The sequence below is a fragment of the Taudactylus pleione genome, unplaced genomic scaffold (assembly GCF_031769625.1).
Source record: "Taudactylus pleione unplaced genomic scaffold, aTauple2 ptg000007l, whole genome shotgun sequence".
Taxonomy (NCBI): Eukaryota; Metazoa; Chordata; class Amphibia; order Anura; family Myobatrachidae; genus Taudactylus; species Taudactylus pleione.
The window spans coordinates 16,886,347-16,912,696 of NW_028284410.1; the positions used below are offsets into that span (position 1 = coordinate 16,886,347).

The 26,350-nt window shown below is 42.5% G+C and overlaps 1 protein-coding gene and 1 pseudogene across 1 annotated transcript in view; both read right to left on the reverse strand.

Annotated features, from left to right (window-relative positions):
- Positions 1-14,624: 14,624 nt before the first annotated feature.
- Positions 14,625-19,862, reverse strand: LOC148542931 (uncharacterized; annotated as a pseudogene).
- Positions 19,863-20,603: 741 nt separating this feature from the next.
- Positions 20,604-26,350, reverse strand: part of MANEAL (mannosidase endo-alpha like) — a 75,880-nt gene continuing 70,133 nt past the window's right edge. The window contains exon 5 of the mRNA XM_088460560.1: positions 20,604-25,007. Coding sequence (XP_088316686.1) covers positions 24,371-25,007 — 637 coding nt within the window. The 3' untranslated portion in view covers positions 20,604-24,370. The remainder of the gene's footprint in view (positions 25,008-26,350) is intronic.

Sequence of the window (26,350 nt, forward strand, 5' to 3'; positions counted from 1 at the left end):
CATCACTCTGGTACAAGTTGATCTTTGTCTCATCTGTCAATAGGATGTTGTTCCAGAACTGTAATGGCTTTTTTAGATGTTGTTTGGCAAACTCTAATCTGGTCTTCCTGTTTTTGTGGCTCACCAATGGTTTGCATCTTGTGGTGAACCCTCTGTATTCACTCTTGTGAAGTCTTCTCTTGCTTGTTGACTTTGACACATATACATCTACCTCCTGGAGAGTGTTCTTGATTTGGCCAACTGTTGTGAAGGGGTTTTTCTTCACCAGGGAAATAATTCTTTTGTCATCCACCACAGTTGTTTTCCGTGGTCTTCTGGTGTTGCTGAGCTCTCCGGTGCGTTCTTTCTTTTTAAGAATGTTCCAAACAGTTGATTTGGCCACACCTAATGTTTTTGCTATCTCTCTGATGGGTTTGTTTTGATTTTTCAGCCTAATGATGGCTTGCTTCACTGATAGTGACAGCTCTTTGGATGTCCTATTGAGAGTTGACAGCAACTGATTCCAAATGCAAATGTCACACCTAGAATCAACTCCAGACCTTTTACCTGCTTAATTGATAATGAAATAATGAGGGAATAGCCCACACCTGTCCATGAAATAGCTTTTGAGTTGATAGTCCCATTACTTTTGGCCCCTTAAAAAGTGGGAGGCACATATTGAAACTGTTGTAATTCCTACACCGTTCACCCGATTTGGATGTAATTACCCTCAAATGAAATCTGAAAGTCTGCAGTTAAAGCACATCTTGTTTGTTTCATTTCAAAACCATTGTGGTGGTGAATAGAGGCCAAAATCTGAAAATTCTGTCAATGTCCCAATATTTATGGACCTGACTGTATATAATCTTTTAATTTTCTCTAGTGCCTTTTTTTTTTTAATGGCAGGTTAATTAAGACCATGGGAGAAATGTAATAGACTGCAACCATCAGGCATCTGAGAGATTGCAGCAAGTATGCCCTGTTTTAAAGTGGCAATCATTTAAAAGAAAAAAACAACCTGGTTTTGCCTTATAAATGATTGCCACTTTAAAACATCAGGCAGGCTCACAGAAACCTCGCCAGTGCCTGCAAGTTGCATGCTATTAAATTTCCCCCCAAAGTCCTTGCTCCAAGGTTGGATAAGTTAAAAAACATTACTTGTCTCAATTCTGTTCCTACAGCTCTTTGAAGAAACACGCAAGTCATGTATGTGACTGGAGGGATATTAAACCTCCATGCCTGTACATTCACACTCAGCATGGACACTAAAGTTAAGCTGTTTGTGGGAGGGATTTTTGTCTTAGTGCTGTTCTAACATGATTGGCTGGAGCCTGTAGTTTCTATGGTTAGGCCTCTTTGTTCCTGGCGATTTGGACAGAGAAGTACTTCATTTTGTTGCTCCCTATTAATTGTGGTTTATTAACATACTTCTATCTCCTTGTGCGTTTCATTCTCTTACCTTTATCCCTTCTTCCTGTCCTTTTATTGTTTTTTCTCCTTCCGTCTTTTTCTGCCTTCTATGTGTTCTCTAACGGTTTTCTCCCTTCTTGACTAATTGTCATGGAGAGGCCTCTCAGGGTCATCGCGCTGTCCGCATGTTACCTTACGAGTGGGGAGAGGGCCGCGGGTATGGTGGTTGTGCCCCCGACAGCGGCTGCTGTTGGGGCCTTGTCACGTTGCGGGCGCTCACGGAGTAGCCGGCGTCACGTTGGAATTGACGGCGCTGGAGGAGATACTAGGTGGCGAGGTCGTCCGCTTGACATTGCCGCGATCAGGGGCCTCTCTGGTTCCCCGATCGCACGCCAGACGTCAGCGGGGGATCGACCGTGGGATTCTGCGGTGAGGGCGGCCCTAACGGCTGCGCCTGCCCAAGAGCCTTAATATAGGGGTTCTAGACGTCGTGGGTCGGCCGTCAGCCGTGCCAAGACTGGGTTGGGTCCAGTAGTTGAAAGCAACTGATATCGCAAGGTGTTTTGGATATTCTTTTTAAACCTTACTTATTATAAGAAGAAATGGAATAATTCACACCAATAACAACTCTAAAATAAATGACAATGTTTTACTTAAAAAGCAAATCAATTATATATGTATTATGGACAAAGCAGACTTACAACATAAAAAAACATTAGTTCAGCAACAGTAACAAAATGATTATTTGCAATGCCTAGCATAGACTCCCAAGGTGACAGCCAGCCAATGTTTATACTTATAGCCAGCGCCCCGCGACTCTCTCAACCTACGATCTTTCCTGCTCAACCCGACTGACCGACCCCTCCCCTTTTTGATCAATCTTTTATACTTTTTCCTCTCTGCTACTGACATATTCTAAAATGACGAATATTAATTAATTAATTCAATATTCATGCGCACTAAACATTTCACTAATTATATATTTTAATCATAACAAAACCTATAATCTCCTTTCTATGTTCTCAAAATACTGGTGACCGCATATAGGCCAAGGCTGTTCTGATTAGCTCCCTTCTTGCTTAGACAGATCTGAGACCTACTGTCTCCTAGTCTGTTCATACTCAACTAACCCAGTATTCTATCTTGCTAGAGAAGAAATAGTTTTCCATAGTTCTGATTTATACCTATTCCTGTAATAACACTTATACCTTTTAGATTAAACAATAATAACTGTTGCTTCAGACACACACCTGCCTACTTTAGAGAGAGGATAAACCTCATCTCTAGGCCTGAGGCCATTCGACACATGCTGTCCTCTGCAACTTACAACTAATATATATTCTGAATCATGTCTATGTACTCTTAATTGCAATGAAAATAATGAAAGACATAAGCATGCATATATTCGTGAATTGCTGAAGGAATATGTACGGTCACATATTCCGGCTTTATCACAACGCAAGGGCTCGCAGGCGTGACAGACACCGGGTTAGAGGGGTACAATCTGACAGCAATGGGTTAGGTCAGGTGTCGCTGTTGATAAGCAGCAGTAACGCGAGTGGGGGCATTGATTTCCAGGTGCAAGCTAGTGGTCAGGCCGTCGGCTTGATCCCGGGTAGGTCTTATGCAGATGCAGTGAGGCAAGCGCCTTTTCAGCGCCAGGTACCATCTTCAGCCTTGCTGGCGTCTGATGCTGGTCCTTCATCGTCAGGAATTTTGAATTTGCAGTGCGTGTCTGCACTATGCGCGTCAATTGTGTCGGCTCTGGTTCCCATTCTTACCACCGGCCCCAGTGGCAGGACCTCGGCTGCATCACCGGCTGTCATCTCAAATAACGCAAGCATTGATTCCTGCGGTTACCGCTGCTGTGGCTGGTTCGCTGGGTACGGGCGACAGACGTGGTACAACAATGGATGGTAATGTTGCTATGCCTGCGTTTGTGTCCCATTCTCTCTCCCCAGTTGCAGATGGATCTACGTTTGATGCTGACATGGTTCGTGGTGGAATTGTGGCGGACGCTCCGGAGGAGGCCATAGGGGCAGATGCTTCTGGTGAGTCCTCATTAGATCCTGATTGGGAAAGGGGTGAGTCTTCTGCCTCATCTGGGTTAGTAAGCGGGGTGAACAGTAGTAGCGCTAGACATGCTAGGACTCGCAGCGGCAGGAAGCGTAAGGGTGAGTTAAAGTATGTCCTCCACCTCGTCATCTTCTTCATCTACCTCTGAGGGTGGTCGCAAAAAGCGTAGGAGACGGCGGTCGGATCGGAGACAGGTTGTCCAATGGTAGTTTGTCGCTGGATTCGGCGCAATCTGATGGCGTTCGCTCCTCAAACACGGCGGTGTTGCGAGGTTTGTGTCCCAGGATGAGAGACAGGATTCGAAAAGGGTGTTTTGTGAATTTCTTTGCTCTCACGAGCAAGACACAAAAAGCTATGAAGGCAGCCGAAAAGAAGAGTGACGTGGCATTGGATGCATATAGGTCGTACCATAACTGGCTGCGTGGCATGTATGTCTTTGTGGCTAGTTACCTGGAGACGCGTCCCGATGAGCACATGAATGTTGTACATTATCAATTCCTTGTGCATGACCTTTTTAGTTCTTCACGGGGGTTAGCTTGGAGACTCTACAATGAGGAATTTCGAAGGATACATCATGAGAGGACTATCATTGATTTCGGGATGAAGGATGTGGAAATCTTCGTCGATGCGACCCAACCGAACAAGGCATCATCGGAAGTCTCAGGTCTCCGCAGGTTCCCTCGGGCTGGGGTTACATCTCTTAATACAAATTTTTGTCCATCAGGGTTCAGAACCGGGCACGGGAAGTGTTTCGCTTTTAATAACGGACAATGCAATCTGGGTGCCCGATGCAAGTTTCGACATCAATATATTCGATGTGGGGGGTCCACACTCGATCAGAAAATGTAGCAAACCCGCAAGCGGTGGTTTTGGAGTGGTGGCTCCTTCCTCCTGGCAAGGCACCGGCCCTTCCTCCTCTAAGTAGGGCTCCGTCCCCGGTCCGGGTAGGGGCGATGTCAGCATGGCTGGACGTTTACCCATCCCGAGGGGATGCAGACTTCCCTCGATCCGGTTTTACAACAGGTTTCCCGCTGCCCATTAGCGGCGAGGTAGTTACGTGTTTCGTGAGGAACCTTCGTTCGGCTAGGGCAGTGGTTCTCAAACTCGGTCCTCAGGACACCAACACAGTTCATGTTTTCCAGGTCACCCAGCAGGTGCACAGCTGTATTCATTACTCACTGACACATTTTATAAGATCCACAGGTGGAGCTAATTATCTCACTTGTGGTATTGTGAGGAGACCTGGAAAACATGCACTGTTTGGGGTCCTGAGGACCGAGATTGAGAACCTGAGAGCTAGGGAATTGCCAAAAGTTTTACATGACAAGATTAGTTTGGAAGTCTCGCTGGGACGCATTGCTGGACTGTTTGATCAACCCCCCTTCCCAGATTTGGTACTTTCCCCAGTGGGAGTGGTACCCAAAAAAGCTCCAGGAAAGTTCAGGCTGATACAGCACCTGTCTTGCCCGGCTGGGTCCTCGGTTAAGGATGCTATTTCTGAATTACATTCCTGCATGGTTTACCAGTCTTTTGACTCCGCCTTGGAATTGGTATGTTCTTTCAGCCCCGGGGCCCTGATGTGCACGTTGGATGTGGAATCAACCTTTCGCTTGTTACCGCTTCACCCGTCTTGTTTCAAGTTCATGGGTTTTAAGTTAGAGGGTCAATTCTGTATAGACAAGTGCTTACCTATGGGTGCTCGGTATCTTGCGCGTATTTTGAGCGATTTAGCGTTTTTCTGCATTGGTGCTTGGTCAAAGACACAGGCGAAGAAGGCGTTGCTCATTACCTGGACGACTTTCTTCTGGTCGGTCTGGCTGGTTTTTCGCGCTGCGCTAATTTGTTGGGAAGGGCTATCACGTTGTTTGACAGTTTTGGGGTTCCGATCGCACACGACAAGACGGAGGGTCCTGCACCTGTTCTCGTTTATCTGGGTATTGAACTAGACACGGTCAGGGGTTTGTGTCGGCTTCCCATAGAAAAAGTGGCTCGCTTGCACGATGGCATCCTGTTAGCCTTGGCAGTAGGTAAGGTCATCCTCAAACAGGCACAGTCACTACTGGGTCTGTTTCACTTTGCATGTCGGGTTGTCCCTGCCGGGCTAGTTTTTTGTAGAAAGGTGGAGAGGGCTACCTCCGGGGTCCGGCATGGTCACCATTTCATCAGGTTATCTAGGTAAATGCGCAGAGATCTTTTTGATTTGGTAAGCCTTTTTGCAGGATTTTAATGGGGTGAGGATTTGCTTGGCTCCATCAGTCGCCAGCCCGGGTCTTCAGCTCTTTATGGATGCAGCAGGTTCCTCAGGTTTTCAAAGGGAGGTGGTGTGCGGCCCCATGGTCTGGGCAATGGTTTTCAGACGGCCTGACTAAAAATGTGTTGCTTTTCTAGTTGTTCCCGATAATGGTAGCGCCAGAACTGTGGTGTGCAAGGTTGGAAAACCGGTCAGTCATCCTCTGGTGTGACAATCTTGGTGTGGTCCATGTCGTCAATAAACAAAAATCGGCTTCCTTACCGGTAATTCGGTTGCTTGCTCAAATAGTTTTGCGTTGCATGCAGCATATTTTAATAAGGGCTAAGCTTGTGCCTGTGATTGACAATGGGGTCGCAGATGCGCTCTCTCATTTCGTTTGGGGTAGGTTTCGGCATTTAGCACCAGACGCCGATGCCATTGGTGAATCTTGTCCCTCTTATGTGTGGCAGGTATGGGGACTAGCACATAGGGCCTGATTCAGAGCTGGACACTATTTGTTCCACGGTCTTTCCAAAAAAGGGGCCGGCTATTTAAATTGAGCGCTTGCTCTTTGCGGTTTGTTGACGCCTCTATGTCTAATCCAGCGAACAAAAAATATGCTCGCTATTTTGTAAAGACGCCCCTTTGCCATTCGCATCACACGTCATCTCCGGTATTTATTAGATTAATCGGGAACATCGAAAGGCATCTGAACTGCTCGCAGTGCTTGTGGTAGGTTTTTCTTACCGCTATCACTGCGAGCAGTTCAGGCTAAAAGACAACCAAGTGACGTGGTCGATGACGCTCCTTTACTAATTATGCACTCCCATTAAACGCCCTTTTGACCGTTAGGCATGCCTGCGTTCGGATCTCCACTCCCCCGTTTTCAAGCACCTTCCCCTGTTACCACCCACAAACGGTACATTCTGTCAATCAAATTAGCAGCCCCTCGCTGTTTTGCGAGCGCACGATTTCCAACCACTATGACTGGTTTGCGCATGCGCATTACGACCCATACGCATGCGCAGTTGTGCGAACATCGCTCAGAGCGAATGAGCGGCCGCTTACGAGCGGCTTTGGATCAGACCCATAGATCGCTGTCTGTGGCAACCTTCCGGGGTTAACGGTCTGCTTAGGAGCAATAGAGACAGTTCTTGCAGCGTGATGAGCACAGAGGTAAGAGTGTGGAAGCTCTTATTCTTACCTTTGTTGGGGAGTTCTATTTGGCTTGGAAATCAAGATCGTATCTGGTATATCCTATTTCCTTCACTTGCTGGGGGAACAGGATGTTACTTAGTCTTTCTTTCTGTCAAGGGTATTAAAAGGTTGGGCAAGAGTTGCACCCGCTTTGCCTGATTCGCGACGCCCGATTGACGGTTCCTTACTCTGAAAAATTTCAAAGGAGGTTAAACGGGTTTGTTTCTTGGGTTACAAAGTCGGTCTTTTCCACCTCGCTTTTGCCATGGTGTACAATGGGGCCTTCAGGGTTGATGAATTGGTCGAGCCTTCCAGGGCGGCTGTTTCGCCTATGGTGTTGGCTCACGTGGTGGTTCGGACAGATGCTATTTACTGTAAGGTACAGCATTCTAAGACCGACCAGGCAGGTAGGGGGCGTTGGGTTTCGATGGGTCGTTGGACAACAAGATTTGTCCAGTGGTTCTGGCTTCGTCCTATTTGCGCTTGGCTGATGCATATGGATGCGTCTCCAGTGTCTCGATATCAATTTGGTTGGGTTTTGAAACGCTGTATCTTGGAGTTGAGCCTATCTCCGGTTGACTATGGCACCCACTTGTTTCGCATAGGTGCCGCAAAGGCTGCCGCTGCGGCGGGTTGGTCCATAGATGAGATCCGAGCACTTGGCAGGTGGAGGACTGGTGTATTCAAGAAATATATAAAATTTTAGTTTGACAATTGCACCCTAACTTCAGGACTAGCTACTCGCTGCATTGAGGGGTCTTGAGGAATTTTTGTTTTATCACTGGTTTTAATTATGGCTTCTGCCGGCTGGTGGAGGTTTTGTGTTTTTAGTTAGGTTTCTGGCCCTGTACCTCCCCCCTTTTTTTCACTGTCAGGTCCCCAGTTTTTTCTTTGTAGCCAATTTTAGAATTAGTCAGTTAGGGTTTTTAGTTCATTGGTGTTTTTCTACTGGCCGTTTACTTGCCATCATTTTGGCACTTATTAACGTTTTGTCCATTTCTTTTTGACAGGCTTCCGTTTGGATGCTCAATGTATTTGGGTGGTTGGGCATTCATTTGTCTATTGGCCCTCTCATTCGCCTTTAGCAGCTGATTGTTCTAGGTTCCCAGAGACCTGTTTGATGCGATGGATAGGTCGTGGGGGCATGTGGTGGGAATCGTTTAGCCAGGTCATTGCAGAATCGGTGGCAGTATTTGGTTGTCTGCTTTTTTTAATTGTGCACCTAGGGAGTAATGACATTACAACTAGGTCATCACTGGATTTGCGCTGTTATATAAGGTGCGATTTGTTGTATTTGATGGGGCTCTGGCCATTTTGCTAAATTTTCTGGTCAGATATCATCCAGACGAGAGTTTGGCGTGGGGCTCTTAGACCAGGGGCTGTTGAACAAAGTCAGCGTAGAGTAAATACGGTGGTTGCTAGAGCTGTGGAGGAGCATGGCAGTGCTGTCATTAGGCATCCTGACATTTCTTTTCAGGTTGAGAATTTGTTTTTGAGTGACGGGGTACACCTCTCTCCAATGGGTACGGCAATGTTTTTGGATGATTTATTTCAGGGTTTGAGGTCAGTTTAAAGGTGTAGGGTATGGTGGCGACTGCGGTTTTCTTCGTAACCTTGGTTTGGCCGGTGTCAGAACGGCTGTTGTTTTTTGTTTGTTTTTTTCTTAGGCGTGGATGTCAGCTTTCGTTCAAGGGTTACCACTAGGCCGGGTGGGCCCTTGGTCTTCGCTGTGGTTGGACTGCTTTTAATTGGGTAAAGATGATGTTGGCAGATAGCAAAAGCAACGCTGGTATTGTTCCCGCAGGGGTTAGGCAGTTGGTCCTTCCCTTGTGAGTCGTTCAGGCACGGATGGAGGCAGAAGGCCGCATCCCTGCTTGAGTGGGCAGTTGGCCCTGTGTTAAGTTATGCATAAAGTTAGCATTAGCTAGGCCGTTCTTTACCCCGCCACCATACTTTAGTTAATATGAGTTCTAAAAATAAATAAGTAGGCAAAATCCCTTCAATAATAAGCTGACCCAATTTTACCGCAGTTTCAGTTGTCCGTGTATTTATTTCTTTAGATAAGTGGTGTGAATGAGTGTGGATGTATCGCCGATAGTTTAATTGAGCTCCAGTTTCGGATAGTCTGCAGACAGATGGGCTTGATATATTACAGGCTTGGCAAATGGTTGGCTTTCTGTTAGTGTAGAAGTTCCTGCTAGGAAAAGGAAACCAAGGAAAAAAAGATGAGCCTACAGAAGACCCCCTAAAAGGTTTTAAAAATTCAGATATAGATATAGTATTTTTACTTGATCAAGCAGTAGAGTATTGATAGATGGTTTTCAAATTAAAAAAATTTAAAGCATCATTCGGGATTTAGCCTACTTTGACCCAAGGCAGATTAACCAAATGAAGGAGGGTCAGGGAAATATCTCAAAGAAGCTCTGAGAACCGTTTTTGATTTGGCCAATGTAGACGTTCAACTTAAATAAAATAACAAATGTTATTTAAGAAGAAAATTACATAAGGAACAGTGGCAGTACGCTCGTAGCGTTCCGATGTTGTGAAACCACGCATGCGTCGGTGTTACACTGCGCATGTGCGTACGGCTGATTGCGATCTTTTTTTTAGTCGTTCGTCGAATAGCGAACAGGAAGTGACATGTCAAATGTGATTGACAGAACAGGCCGTTTTTGGGCGTTGACGGGGGTGGAGATGGGAAAACGCAGGCGTGTCGAGGCATTTTTTGGGCGTACATAAATGATCTCATGCGAACGGCAAATGTGATCGGAACAAGTCATACATCACTGTCTGATCCACTTTCCGTTCAAACTGCTCGCACAGCTTGTGGTCTGGTATACTCTACCACAATGTCGATGGTCTCGTCCTCCTTCGATGTTTCATCGATTTATCATTTCTTGCCAGAAAAGCAATCAACTTAGAATTGAAAACAAGCTTGTAATGTGTTTAGAAACTAGTTTTTTTTTAGTAGCACAAAACCGTACGCAGGTGAAGTACTCAGCTGATAATTTATGGTTTAGACAATCAACTAGCGTACCAATTTTTCTTTTTCTTTTGGAATTTTATTTTTGGTTTTGTGTTATTGCAACAATATTGTCATCATGTTTGTGTTTTAGCAACATTTTTAATGTGCCAGGAAAATTTGCATCCATTTTGTTTTGGCAAAGTGTTCCTTAAAACTCCTAAATGGTTTTTAACCCTTTGGAATCTGAATTAAAATTAATGTTTTTTTGGGGGGGCTGGGATTACCTAATAACCATTCTTAGAATAATGTCACAATACAATGGAGCAGCTTTTGAAATGTTTTTATTTTTTACACGTGTATTTTTTCATGTGCATTTGCCAGTTTTCAGTTCTAGCTAACGTCAAAAAATTGGAACGAAAAATAACAAACACAACAATAGTGGCATTTGCCCAAAAGAAAATAACACACATTAAAAACAATTCACAAGAAAAGAGAGGGAAGTTTTGGCCCTTAAGGAATATGGGGCAAGCACAGAAGGATTGTGGGAAAATTAGCCAGTGCTGTCATCGCTTTTTGCCCCGTTTGGCTGGGGTAGGGTGGGAGCCTGACCGGGTCCGGGATGTCCTTTGGCTGGCCTGTCCAGAGGCAGATGTTGGGGCCTCTGGACTAGGCACAGGGCTAGGCACATTTGGAGTGATGGCTGTTGTTGTGCCAGAGGTGGAGGATCCTGATGTTCCGGCAGGAAGGGAGGGCGGCTCCACCATGTGCTGGCGAACGAGCTGCTCCAGGGCATTGGTAATTCGGATGTTGGCCCTGGTATTTTCGGCCAGGGCCTGACCAATGGTCACGTTGGCCGCAGCATTTTGCTCCATGGCCTCAGCCACCCGTAGCAGACTTGCGTCCATCCTCAGCAGAATCTCCGTGTGGTAATCCGATTTAAAATTGAGATCTGTGAGGAGGGCCACTGCCTGCGAGGGGGATTGCCCTGGACTGGCTTCTGCAGGGTCCCCAGCCGGATCTACTGCTTCCTCCCCTGCAGAGCCAGCAGAAATTCTGCGGCCAAGGCTCCCCTCTGGAGCAGACTCATCCGCCTGTGTCTCTGTGCGAAAAAAGAGTCACATTAGAATCTACATATTGTCACAAACACATTTCAGAGTTGGTAACATAACAACATTTACCTGGGACAACATGAGGAGCCGCAAAGTCTGGCATGTCCGTATCCATGTTGGACACGCCAAACACCTCCTCTTCCTGCACACACCCCTGTGCCAGCTCTTCCAAGTCATTCAGCTCCAATGACACAGGGGTGGGACCCCCACTTGTCCCCCTTGCATGCCTAGCCCTGTCAGCCATTTTTTGCTTCAGGCGATATTTGAAATCGGTCCATCTGTGGGTGAAAAAGTTGGCATTATTCCTGCAGTATTTGGCCCTGTAACCACTTTTTATTAAAATGTAGTTTTTACGTACCGGCGTTTGACATCCCGGGTTAGACGGTCCAACTCACCCACCCTATTGACAGCACTGGCTATCTCATCCCACATTCTCCACTTCTGGCTTGCACCCATATTCCTTTCTGCCTGTGGCAGGGTGTCAACACACTTTTGGACCAAAACCTCCATCTCCTTTCTTGTGAATTGTGGCTGCCTTTTTTTTTTTGTAGCTTTTGTTGGCCTACTCGGCCCAGCAGCCTCTTCCATGGCATCCTCAACACCTTTTTTTAAAAACATTGGTTCAATTTTGTTGTCAAATTTTCTAAAAATTAGGGTTCTAAATAATCCTTGAATACAAAAGAGACAAATACTTACCGGGCGCCTCTTGGCCATTATTTTGCTGTTCTGTAGCCATTCTGAGTACCTCAACTTGGACTATAGCAGACTGTTTGTGAATTTCCGTGACGTATTTATACATGCGTCCTCATTATTCGTCCGCATCATTGATTGTTCACTCCTATGATACGTCCTTAATTTGAGTGGGAAAATAAAGACTATTTATGGCTTGTTGCGACTCGAGTCGAGGTGGCGGGTGATGAATGTTGGAGGTTTAGATTGGAGGAGTGGATTGTTGGCGTGCTTAGTGGTTTCAGGCGGTTTGTTGGAGTTGGTTATTTTTTTGGGCTGTTTGTTTTTTGGATTTGACGTTCGCTTTTTTTTTTTGTGTAAGTCTTTCTAAAAACTCCTTGACTACATTCACTACCTGTGTGTTTTCCAGAGCTCGTGTTTGTGCTTTCCTGCTGTTTTATGCAGCCAGTGAGAGCATGATGCAGCTTCTGACAATGTGCAGCATACTATACAGTTATTTCAGGAGGAGGGCGCAGTTTGTGGTGAGAAGGCTACCACTCGGCGACAATATATGTGCAGGAGAAGAGGCCTCATATCTTTTATATGACAACCATCCTGAAAATTAACATGTCAACAGACCGACGATTGTGGGCTTAAGACCGCAAGCATGGAGGTTTGATTGTGACTGTGGAAGCTTTCGAGGATGTGCAGTGGATGGCCCACTTTCGGATGTCGCGTGCGATGTTCTATTACCTGCTGGACCTACTGACCACAGCACTTCAAGGCAGTCCACCAACTTTAGGAGATCCATAGAGCCAAGCAGGAGGCTAGCCATTGCATTGTGGTGGTACATTACCTCAGGAGAGTACCGTACACTCTCCTGTCTGTTTGGAGTTGGGATAGCCACAGTCTGCAACATAGTGCATGAGGTGACGCAGACATTGCTGGATACTCTCTACCAGCGGTTTATCAACCTGCCGCAAGGAGAGCGCTTAGAGGATACAATACAAGGTTACCTGAGGCGTGAGTATCCACATTGTGCATTTGCCATAGACGGTACACACATACCCATCATTGCTCTCCGTGACAACCCATCAGATTATTATAATAGAAAAGGCTGGCATTCTCTCGTCTTACAGGCTGTTGTGGATCACAAGTATTGGTAAGGTTCCAGTGAGTGTTTTATAAAGTGTATATGTACTTATGTGTGTCTTTTTGAAAACTTATTATACATTATTATGATACATTATTTATAGCTTCACAGAAGTCTTTATTGGATGGCCTGGACGAGCACATGACTCGAGTCCTCGCAAATTCCAATCTGTTCCGCCTAGCACAGGACGACTGAGGCGGATGGCTTTTCCCAAGAGAGGTAAGAAAATAATATTGATTTTCAATTTGTGTCATATTCAACTCATCTGTCATAGCAGGCAATTTGTGGACAGCCTCAGTTATACTTATATATTATCTGTACTTGTTCGCTGTGGCAGCACGGTGTAAGTGATGTTAGCTTTACAAACATAACTACCACTTTATCAATTGTACATGCTGTGATTTCTATCCCTAAATATTTTCAATTACAATTATCTCATGTGCTAGAAATACCCAGCATGTGTAGTTTGAGAACCTAATAGGCACTACAAATATTATTGTATGCTGCCATGATGTTTAATCAATTTTTAGTGGTATGCTGTGCTACGTGCTCCAGACTGTGGGTCTGAATCAGCAGCCACTGGGGGGAGGAAGAGGCCAGGATCTCAGTCGGCTGACGGTGATTTCCTGGCCTCTTCCTCTCAACTGCGGTGGCCGACTGTGTGACCCCATGGGTCACCGTAGCTGGCCGATGTTACGCAGATTATCCGATGCTGTGTTGGACATCGCAGCTCGCATAAATAATGCAATTGAGGTGTGATGCCTCCTGCTGCATTACCATATCTGCAAGGATCACATATGCAAAGCTGACTGCTTTGCAATTGAGATCATTGCAGAATCAGACCCTATGTGTGTGTACTATTATGCTCAAAGGACATATTTAGAATCTACAGTGCTGTATATGTAACTCCATGAGATTATGCTTTTTCCATTTTACCAATTTTTTTTGTCATTAGAAATCCAAGACTGTTGATGGGGTTGAGATCACGGTTCACATTATTGGGGATGCAGCCTACCCTTTACGGCACTGGCTAATGAAGGGCTTTACGTAACATGTACAGTTGGGCCCAGAACACCCTGAGTTCAGCAAGGATGGCTGTTGAGAATGCATTTGGACGCTTAAAACGACGTTGGCAATCCCTGATGAAGCACTGTGATGTGGACCTCATGATCATGCCTGACGTTGTAGCTGTGTGTTGTGTACTGCACAACATATGTGAGCTTAGGAAGGAGCAATTTCTGCCAGAATGGACTGTGCAGGACACTGATTTTGATCTCCCCGACTGTGAATCTAAGGCCTATGATGGGGACCATAGCTGTAGTGCAGAATAGATTTGGGGAGCTCTAACAGCCAACCTTCCTTCACTACTTAGCTAAAGAAAGGCAAATGTGTTGTTTAACCAGTGTACCTGTTTATAAATTTTACCTTCAACACACGATACAATGTATGGTATAAAGGGATTTCAATATAAGTCTTAAAACATATATAAAATGTAATGTAACAAAATAAAACATTGAAAAAAAGCATATTTTTGGTAAAAGCATTGCCTACTTGATATGTACATGTTATAACAACTGTAAAATCGACATAAATATGTTAAACATATAACATTTTAGCACCAGAAGGCATAGGATGTAGGCAAAATATTTTAAAACTAAAGAGGCAAAGTTATGGTAAATTCCTGTAAACAGGATAATATGGGTTTTCCTGCCGTTCAGGATGTTGACTACGGTCATAGTAATGGGCCTGATTGTACTGGGGATAAGGATGATTTGGGTAGTGTGGACCCTGCTGTTGTGGTGGGACTGTGACCTGGGTTTGACTGCAACTAAACATTCACTCTAGAAACTCCATCTGGAATTGCTGGGATTCCCTTTGGCGTTCATATGATTCCCTACTGTGACGATCCATCATGCACATGAGCTGGGTAACAAATTAATTTTGCATATCACGCTCTGCCTGCAAAAACCTGTCTAGACGAGTGTCTTCCTGTGCAGACATTGCAGTGTCCATTTCCTGTCATTTTTCAACCAGGACACTTGTCATAACTCGGCCTGCTTGTTCTGTTTTATTGGGTCTTTTTCTTTGGCGGAACCGTATATACTGTGGAAATAATATTAAAAGACGAAAAATGAGTCTTCAGTGAGCGTATATAAAATAGCAGTTGTGTTAGCAAATGTGTTTGTGGCCTTCCTCCACCTCCACACATGGTGTTATGTGTGTTGTATTTTTATTTAATACTTAAGCTGCATACACACACAACTATTTAGTAAATGAACGATTTTAGTAAATTATTTTCGTTCATTATTTCAAGGGAAAAATGAACGAAAATCGTTTACTAAAATCGTTCATTTACGTGAACGCGCATGAACGATAATCGTTCATCGTAATAACTCAGAAACTGAAAGATTTTTTTTAAATGATTGAACGATAACGACGTTGTTATAGTTAAATCGTTAAAAAAATCGTTATGTGTGTATGCACCTTTACTGTTTCTGCATAAAGCTGGGGTTTGGCTATTTCTGGGTGTCCCACTGGCACCAGCCTGTGTCTCAACAACTGCCTGAATGCTTGGTGAAATGCTGTCATCATGGGCCGCATATAATGTTAGATTGCTGTCGTCTGGGTCATCTGGTAGTAACAGTGGCGAGGATGGGCATGCTAGTGAGACTGATGGGCATGCTTGAGGATGATAGGCATGCTTGTAAAGCTGATGAGCATGCTTGTGAGGATGATTGGCATGCTTGTAAAGCTGATGGGCATGCTTGTAAAGCTGATGGGCCTGCTTGTGAGGCAGATGGGCATGGTTGTGAGACTGGCATACTGCTGGTGGTTTCTGAGGCACAGGCCCGGCTGCTGTCCCCTGCTGCTAAGCTGGATGACAGGTGTACATAATGCTGTGTGTCCAAAAACACTGGCACATATGTCATAGTATTGCCACTCTAAGCGGGCAGCTCCACTACTATTCTTATTGTGGTCATGCACTTTCATAAAAAAATTCGTAGTGCCTTAAGCTTATATACCACCTGCTGCTGAGTCCTACGGAAGCCACTGGATTTCAGGAGCTTTGCTATATTTTTGTAGACAACAGAGTCTTTCACCGTGCCTGTCATCTGTCTTATTTCCTCCTCACGCTTTATGGCCAGCAACTCCCTCACCTCTTCATCACTCTAAATCACAGGTTCTCAAACTCGGTCCTCAGGACCCCACACAGTGCATGTTTTCCAGGTCTCCTCACAGAATCAAAACTGAAATAATTATAACCACCTGTGGATCTTTTCAAATGTGTCAGTGAGTCATAAGTACACTTGTGGACCTGCTGGGTGACCTGGAAAACATGACCTGTGTGGGGTCCTGAGGACACAGTTTGAGAACCACTGCTCTAAATGGACATGGCTGTAGTGCATATTTTTAAATAAATGCCTTTAACTTCAGGATTGCTGCCTCTGTTGTTGTTGTCTGCAGTGTGCTGCACATGTGCCCAGGGCTCTGGCTGCTGACATAATCAAATGAGACACAGGAACATCCAATCATCGCTGTTTGCTGAGTCCAGGGTTGGATAACCCGGGTTGGGCCCGTTCACACTGCACATCAACCCGGCTTGTTCCCGAGTTCAACTCGATTGCAGGGCTGAAATGCACAGTCGCCGGGCCAGGCAATTTTTCTTTTGGTGTGTTCACAGTGCACCTCGACCCAACAATATACTGGGTTACTTATGCAATGTGAAAGGGGTATTAGAATAATTTCTGTCTCTCAATATTGACAGGGACATTGCTGGCAGATTCATATTTGACGAGATCATTGAGACATTTGCACATGTTATTCAAAATTGCTTCAATAAGCCTCCATCTTATACAGTGGGTGAGGTAGAGGAACTTAAAGTCCCTCCCTCCTCCTTTTTCATTCATTCTTTTTTTTTTAACATTATTGTGCCATAGGTGCGCAGCACTTACTCCCCATGGCCACCGACAGGTCCCTACAGTTTCTTTTGGTTATTTTTTTAACACCTTACAGCAGATGACGAGTCCCTCTCGTCATCTGTATATACGCTAAACGTCAAAGTGACAAGTGGGACTGGTCAGTTGCAGCAAGAGGGTTAAACTAAAAGCTGTGCAGGGTTATGTTTTATATCAAATAACATCATTTATATTTTGTATTGTTTGCATCAAGTGTTCTCAGTCTTAGGACCGTATTCAAGTAGCGCCAAAAACTGAAGTTTTTTCCGCCATATGCGAAAATGGCTGTTTTTCACCAAAAAACAGGCAAAAATGGCAACAGGTGGAGAATAACTGTGGAAAAGTTTTCTCCAACCAAGATCAGGAGGAAAAAAAAGCAAAATCCCTATTTTTGGCTAAAAATGTGGGGATTTCTTTCAGAACCCTTTGGACACCCCCCCTAATGATAACTTACTGGGAAAAAATATTGTAAGTTGCATACTTTGGCGAAAAACTACCGCGCAAATGGTTTGGAATAAAAAAAAAATCATTGACAAAAGATAGAAAGCTATTTTTTTTCCAGAAAATTACTGTTCCACGTACATTGGGGGTATGTTAAAATGGGTGCAAGTATAATTTCGTGTCGTAAAAACGCAATTTTAAAAAACTTAAAAAAAAAGCCTGCTGCGACCGCGTGCAATGTTTAAAACACTTCACGCATCCATACCGCCCCCCCCCCCCCCCCCGAAATCCGACCCAATATGTTAAAACCATTTTCAACGATTTTTATTTTTTCGGGCACAGGAACAGACAAATCTCAGGTGCACAACTCCAAATTACTGATAATATATAAATGCAATACAATTTTGCAATCAATAGAGGTTTTTAGCATAATCATGGCCAAGGTTATGGGCCTACCCACCATATCCAGGTAACCTCTTTAGGGTAGGTCCCTAACATACTAGGGTTAAGCACCCCTCCAAACTGGCCCAGCTAAGTTGCCCCAGGGCACCGACATAGTAAGAAAAGTGCAGTGAAAAAGAGATAGTTAAGAGCAGCCACAGATGCATATAAAGAATGAAAATAAAAAAAGTGAACTACATGTATATTAAACAAACAGTGAAGGATTTTTATTTTTTCGCCCAAAATTTTCGCGCTCCTCTTTTGCCAAAGTACACTACTTACAAAAATTTTTGCTGGGAATTAACCATTAGGGAGGGGGGGGATGTCCAAAGGGTTCTTAAAGGAGACCCTACATTTTTAGCCAAAAATAGGGATTTTGCTTTTTTTTCTCCTGGTCTGGGATGTAGAAAACTTTTCTCCAGTTTTTTTTTCTCCCGTTGCTTATTTCGCCTGTCTTTTGGCGAAATGTTCGCCGTTTTTTGTCAAAAAAACGTCCGTCTTCGGCAATGGTGAAAAAAAATGCAGTTTTCACTGCTAATTGACTCAGCCCTTAAACTACATAAAAATGTGTTCAGAACTGTGAGTTATAAAAGTTATGATGTTTACTTTATGTGCTGTCATACAAACACTGCTGTTTATAATTATGTTATTATTAAACTTATAAGAGGTGATGCCATGCTGGGACGTGTAGTGCCATGCAGAGAAAAAAAAAATGTTGGTGCACTCTCTAAGTACTAAGAATACTGATAATCACAAAATCTAGAGCAAACGCTAACAAATATGGTTCTTAGTACATGTTTGGCCACTTGCATTTTCTTTTCTTTTTTTTCTATTAAAGGTTGTATCAACACTTGATATCAACCAGGAGAATGTGCTACTATCACTTTTGACGCAGCAAATGAATGTGATCAGTAGTACTATTCGTGTATTAACACTAAAACCTTTCAGTAAGGACTAGAGAATAATATTGTGTTTGTAATAATCTGCTTGCCAAAGTGGAAGGAATGAGCAATGTGTTAGGGTTCTCGTATAATTGGAAAAAATCCTCTGTAAATCGTAACTCACAACCATCACAATAACATGTCAGTGCTGCAGTGGGAAAGTTGGGAGACATATCCCATTCACCACTGCTCTGCTGTGTGCGGTTATGAGTGGGTGTTGCTAAGGGGTAGCCTGGCACTAAATTAGTGCTAGGTACACCTCCATCACAATGTGGCTATGATCACTGTCCCAAATCATGGATCTAAAATGTTGAGTGTATCGGTTAATAAAATATTATAAGATATTTGAATACAAAGAGGGGAAGTTTAAATCTCTGATAGGACTCATCTTCTACATACATAACAAAAAGCAATAGGAGGTCTCTTCTGAAATATAAACAAATGCACCTTTAAACGAATATATTTATTGAAGGGATAAACATTTCTCAGGAGATCATGAATGGTGCACTTCATTCTAGTAGTTAAAGTGATAGATTAATTTAGCCACGTATTGATCCAAGTGGCCTGTTCCCCTGGGTAAAGACCCGTGATCAACCCACGATTAGCCCATTGCTGCAGTTAATTGCTTATTTCTGCCGGCACCTCCGAATGGTCTCAAATTGAAAAGCTCCAGGCATTTTACATGGGGGAACAGACCGCCCTTTAATTATATTGACACAATAGGCATACTTAAGATGGCAAAAATTTTACATACATTTTAACATATATTTTACGATAATGTAGAAAATAGTGCAGTCAGAATACAATTTCTAAAAAAAAACTACTTGATTACCATATTAAATGGAATTTGTGAATAGTGTAACACCCCTATATTTTATGCCCATATTTAAAGTGGAAATATTGCTAAAATTGCAAATATCTAAGAGTCCTATGATCTTCAGCCCATGTAAAGAATAACTTCTTTCCTTGCATAGTATAACAATTGTTTTTGAAGGAAAAGGAAAAATTAACTACACTGTTACCCACCAGTGCAGAAGGTCTACACTTATTTTACAAAGAACATAATCCATGATCTTTGGCTGCTCTTGGAAAAAAATTGGTATACTTACAGGATGGAGTTCATGATAAGAATACTGAGGAATACTATATAACACCTGTGCCATGTGGACTCAACATACCACCTCCACTTTGACAGTAGACCGTGCCAAGAGGTAGCTCATCCAGAGCTTACAATTCCCCAAGTACGGGGGAACCAGCTTCCTACTTTTGCCTTCCTTCCCTATGTTCCTCACCATTTTTCCTTAACTAAAATAAAACAGTTGCAGTGAAATGTTTTTTTAATCTCTAAGCATTATGATATATCCACATTTATTTTTAAACATTGCACTTTAAAAAATTGCATTTTATAGCATTTATCCTCCCAGCAGGATCTTTGTATAATGATTGAAATTATTTGAAGCTGTTAATAAAATGTTGAAAAATAAATAAAAATGAAAAATTTTTAGCTTTTGATTGGTCCTCCTGCTCACATTTTACCTTTCGCTCTGCTCTGCTTTTGTCTAAAATGTACATTTACTCAAGTTTTGATTAATTTAAAATCGATCAAAATCTATCAACATCAATGTTGTGTTTCTGGGGCTAAATCACCCATTTACTAGCAGACATTTTTTTCATTTGGTTTTTAAGTGTTAGTAAATAGACGTGATTTAGCCCCAGAAACACAACATCTATTTTGATTGATTAAAATCAATTAAGATTGATCTTTATGAGGAATAGAGCCCCCAGTACAGATTCTCAGTAAGTGATAGTGCAACATTATTGTCTATTCTGACCACTGGGTAATACTTAAAATAATGTGAAATAAAAGTAAATTCATATACAGAGAGGAAACACACACACTTCTATATCCTATAATGATTACCTAATATGACTAATCTACATGTATTCAGTATCTAAGAAAAAGCATTTATATATATATATATATATATATTATATATATATACATACATACATATATATATATATACACTACCGTTCAAAAGTTTGGGGTCACTTAGTGTCTTTCTTCAAAAATAAGGAAATTTCTGTTTTTTTTCAATGAAGATAATATTAAATTAATCAGATATACACTCTATACATTGTTAAAGTGGTAAATGACTATACTAGCTGCAAACGTCTGGTTTTTGAAGGAATATCTACATAGGTGTATTTCCAGCAACCATCACTCCAGTGTTCTAATGGTTCATTGTGTTTGCTAAGCACGTTAGAAGACTAATGGATGATTAGAAAACCCTTGTGCAATTATGTTACCACAGTTGAAAACAGGTTTGCTCGTTAGAGAAGCTATAAAACTGGCCTTCCTTTGAGCTACTTGAGTATCTGGAGCATCACATTTATGGGTTCGATTATACTCTCCAAATGGCCAGAAAACGAGAACTTTCATGTGAAACTTGACAGTCTATTCTTGTTCTTAGAAATGAAGGCTATTCCATGCGAGAATTTGCCAAGAAACTGAACATTTCCTACAACGCATGCGTAATACAGCGCCCGGGTGATACACCTGTTACTAATTGACGGAAGACCTGTATTTGTAGCGGCTGCTGAGACGTGGGAGCACATTGTCTGAGGAAACCGCCGATGAGCTAAAGGCGGAGAAACGCGTAACAAGTGCTCACGTGTGGAACAGGCTATGGGTCTATGGGCTGCCGCTTCCCATGATTGTGGTTCCCTGCTATACCGGGATGATACACGGCTACTGGTAACAATACTGCTGGCATCTTGCACCTGCCAAGCAGCACCGTGACTGACACAAGGGATACCACTGGCGTTAAAAGATTTGAGTTAGATAACACTCAATACACATGCATGCTGTTAAAATCTGCCCCGGCAACCCATGTTGATACTCCAGAGCTTAATTAATACCAGTGACTTCCTGGATTCATTTAAAGTTTTTTTCTGTTCCTATTTGGAATCGCTATATATTAGTAAAACAAGAAGCTCTCTCTCTATATATATATATATATATCGATTTATTGCCTGGAAATTGTGTTGAAAATTATTTTTCGACAAACACTGGGTTGTTTAAAGGATATGTATTATCTATCCTGTATGGAGTTACATTTGTGATAATTTAAGAATACAATATTACTTTTTTACTTCTTGTTTCTATGTTGCCAAGCAGCATTGATTGGTGCTCTGCAAGAGACAGTGTTTCTCCTTATGTTATATATGTATTTTCATGTGGTGCATACTGACTTTTCTGTTTAATTATTTCATTTAGTTTTTTACTTTTTATTTTATATTCTTCATTTATTTTTCACAGATTCCTTGTATCTCGATTTTAGTTATGATTATTTATTGTCCATTATATGTGCTATGATTATGTGTTATTAAATATTCATTATATTTTGATTAGCGCCCTACGCACTTTTCTTTACTATTTACTTACCTTAGGGGATTATCCAGTATCCCCTAATTCGGAGGGCTGGCTATCAAATAGGTGTAGTGTATACTATAGCAAGCCCCTGATATTTTTTTTGGTATCAAGCGCCTTGGTTTTTCACATTACTATTTCCTACAACGGTGTGTACTACTCCCTTCAGAGAACAACCAGAGTAGAAAGAAAAGTGGGAGGCTCCGGTGCACAACTGTGCAAGAAGACAAGTACATTAGAGTCTCTAGTTTGAGAAATAGATGCCTCACAAGTCCTCAATTGGCAGCTTCATTAAATGGTACCTGCAAAATGCCAGTGTCAATGTCTACAGTGACGAGGCGACTCCAGGATGCTGGCCTTCTAGGCAGAGTGGCCAAGAAAAAGCCATATCTGAGACTAGCCAATAAAAGGAAAAGTGGGCAAAAGAACATTGGAAAAAAGTGTCATGGACAGACTAATTGAAGTTTGATGTGTTTGGATCACACAGAAGAACATTTGTGAGACGCAAAACAAGTGAAAAAGACGCTGGAAGAGAGCCTGATGCCATCTGTCAAGCATTGTGGAGGTAATGTGATGGTCTGGGGCTGCTTTGGTGCTGGTAAAGTAGGAGATTTGTACAAGGTAAAAGGGATTTTGTATAAGGAAGGCTATCACTCCATTTTGCAACGCCATGCCATACCCTGTGGACAACGCTTGATTAGAGCCAATTTCCTCCTCCAACAGGACAATGACCCAAAGCACACCTCCAAATTATGCAAGAACTATTTAGGGAAGAAGCAGGCAGCTGGTATTCTGTCTGTAATGGAGTGGCCAGTGCAGTCACCAGATCTCAACCCCATTGAGCTGTTGTGGGAGCAGCTTGACCGTATGGTGTGCAAGAAGTGCCCATCAAGCCAATCCAACTTGTGGGAGGTGCTTCAGGAAGCGTGGGGTGAAATTTATTCAGATTACCTCAACAAATTAACAGCTAGAATGCCAAAGGTCTGCAATGCTGTAATTGCAGTGAAAGGCACATTCTTTGATGAATGCAAAGTTTGAAGGAAAAAATTATAATTTCAAATAAAAATCATTATTTCTTACCTTGCCAATGTCTTGACTATATGTTTTATTCATTTTGCAACTCATTTCATAAATAAGTCAGTTTTCATGTAAAACACAAAATTGTCTGGGTGACCCCAAACTTTTGAACGGTAGTGTGTATATATATATATATATATATATATAATATATATTTGAGGTTTCACTTAGGTGTCTATGTACTCAGCCTTAGAGAGAGATAAAGTATAAAGTAGGGAGAAATAAAGTACAAATCAACCAGCTCCTAAGTGTTACTTTACAGGCTGTGTTTGAAAAATGACAATTAGTAGCCGATTGGTTGGTAATTTACCTCCGTCCACTTTATCTCTCTCCAAGGCTTGCTACATAGACCCCTGCCTAAATCTGTTAATATATAAAGGAATGACTCATAAGTTAGTAATTGTCTAATTCTGCCAATGTGACTCAAACAAAAAAAATTTGGAAAGTCAAATATGTCAAGAAATAAATACAAACGTCTCCTGGCTGCCCTACAAAACACATGACGTATATTACGTTATACCAGATCATAGCAAAATTGATACATTTGGTGTTGTAATGAAAGTATTAAAAAGTATTTAGAAAAACATATGAAGACAAATATTTTTTTTTAAGATTTTCTATTATTTTCCTAATAAATCAGCAATGTGCCAAACAAGGAAACAGTCATAGAAGGTAAAAGGTATTTACAATAAAACACCAATCAGTATTTTAAGGGAGAACCTGTTTGACATATTGACCTGCTCAGAAAAAATGATCCAGGTGCTGCGGCCAAGATAATGGTTGAATAAAGAGTTCCTGCATTTGTACTAGTATTGGTCATACAATTTAAAATGACTTTGCTATGAAGGGATGAACAAAGTATCAAGGTTTAACTTAGGTTTTCACATTTACATTGTATTGTTCATGATGTGATTTCCTCATTCATTGTTGGAGTGGATCAACTGACATTCATAAAGTGTCTGTCAGACACTTACTGGTTTTTATCTTCTAGCCTGACTTCAAGACTGATTTTACAGGTCCACCCTTAGAAGATATTACATAACAATCCTTTTTGTTTCTGAATCTGATATTACCAATTAAACTATTTCACTTGAACATTGTTTAGTCTTACTAAGACTTAACCTGTTATTCACTAAAGAGGTGCAACTCAGCATTATTAGCGGATACTGGCCCAATCTCTGGATTGTCTTTGGTACTCCATTTGTCAGCATGTTCTCTCGAGTCTGCACTGATCAGCCAGAATAGGTATAGGAGATGATTTCTTTCCAGGTAGACATGTACCATGCTCTGAGCTCACATAAGCCATTGGTCTTTCTCCTTGTTAAAATGTTCTGCCCACTTCCTGGTAAGAACAAGATAAAGGTCAGGCTGGTGTGGTAAATAGTCTAGATAGAGGCGAGTGGCTGTTTTCTTTGGAGTGGCCTTCTCAATCTGGGTCCCTTCATGCCACTCATTAAAAGATGTGATGGAAACTATTTCTGGTCGTACAGTGAGAGCAGCCTGAAGCGCTGTCTCATAATACTTTCCATTGACTCTATTCCTGGTATTGTGGTTGTTCCATGGTCTGATGCTGGTATCTATGTAACCAGGTCCTACACTTGGGATAAACATGAGGTTGTTTGTATCACAAAAACTTTTGATGGTTTTCCAGTTCTGGTGAGAAGAACCAAAGGAGAAGCCGTTTGAGGCAAAGTATGTGTAAATGCCATCATACCCAGCTGTAAGGATGTCATGCTTATGTCCCTCCTCTACCAACAGGCCAATGAAGACCGCATCATAAGGAGTGTTACGGACAGAATGGGAGCCAGTCACTGTCAGTAAGTTTGCCCAGGACTCAGGTGGCGTCAAATACGAGTCATAAATGTAGAAGAGTGGAAGGCTTTTGCTGGTACTTGTCCTATATCTGTAGAAAGCTGCATGGGATCCAAAACTAAAAAGACAGAAGAAAACAATTTGAAAAACAAGAAAGTTTATAAGATCATCAACAAATTCCATAAGACTTAGAGGACGGGATGTATTAACCCTAAAAATGAGGTCAAACCTCCGAAAACTGCTGTTTTCTGTGGTTTACCATAATATGCATTGAAGTGGTCGGCAGCAGATCTCAGAGATATCCGCTGTGGCCAACCAGCACTGCAGTTACCATAGAATGCTATGTGGCTGTGATGTGCCTATATGTACCAAGCTCTGGAAAGTGAAACTTTACGGAGCTTGTGCCCGTTAGGCAAATTCATATGGTGTTGCGTATAGAAGCCTATAGGCTTCTTACTGTGTTGCGTATAGAAGCCTATAGGCTTCTTACCATAGAATTCCCCAGAGAGGGGGGTTCAAAAGGATCCTTCCCTGTTTCCCTGCGCTGGCTGACTTCCACACATGCGCAGTAGGACTTCCGGGTCATAACCCCAGAAGTCACACCACAAATGACAGCTCTAATTGGAAGAGCTATCCTTTCCTTTATGCATATAGCATTAATAAACATCACTATGCATGCAATGAGTTGTGGAATGTATCACATGAAATGTATGATACATCCTGCCTGCAGTGATTAGACAATAACAAACTGTGATATTGGAAAGTAGGCTACATACCGGCGGTCCTGATGCTTGTCCTGAGTGTTGATCAACAGGATCACTGCCTATCTTACTCACACATGTCAAACAATACAGTCCGGTAAACGCTACTTGTTGCTGGGGTAATAGTCCAACCAGTGTTTGTGGTCTCAAAATTCAAACTGCAGTAGTCAAACCTGGGGTTACCTATGCACCATTTCTTCCGAGTGTAATTTCAGTGTGGGTCTGAAGTTACACCGGGAGGAAATTGTGCATACGTAACCTCAGGAATGACTACTGCGGTTTGAATTTTGAGACCACAAACACTGTTTGGACTATTACCCCAGCAACAAGTAGTGCTTTACCAGACTGTATTGTGTGACTATATTGTATTTGGTGAAGGTGATCACTAAGTGGTATTAATCAGCAACTGAAGTGCAAACACAACATTACATCCTTCTAAATGTAACACTCACACATGTGACTGTTAGTGCTCTGGATGAGTGACCAGATAACTTATGGACCATACAGGATAATAAGTGCACATACATCTGTCATCCCCAGTGCCGAAGGATTTATGAACATGTCCAATAATAATCTGAGCAATTACAATTGGATCACTATTTAACAATGCTCTCACTTTGAGGCCACAATGGCCACCCGTTATACGAGTGCATATAAGCAACTACGTTCCTTGCTGAATCAGGCCCAGATTTATGGCATG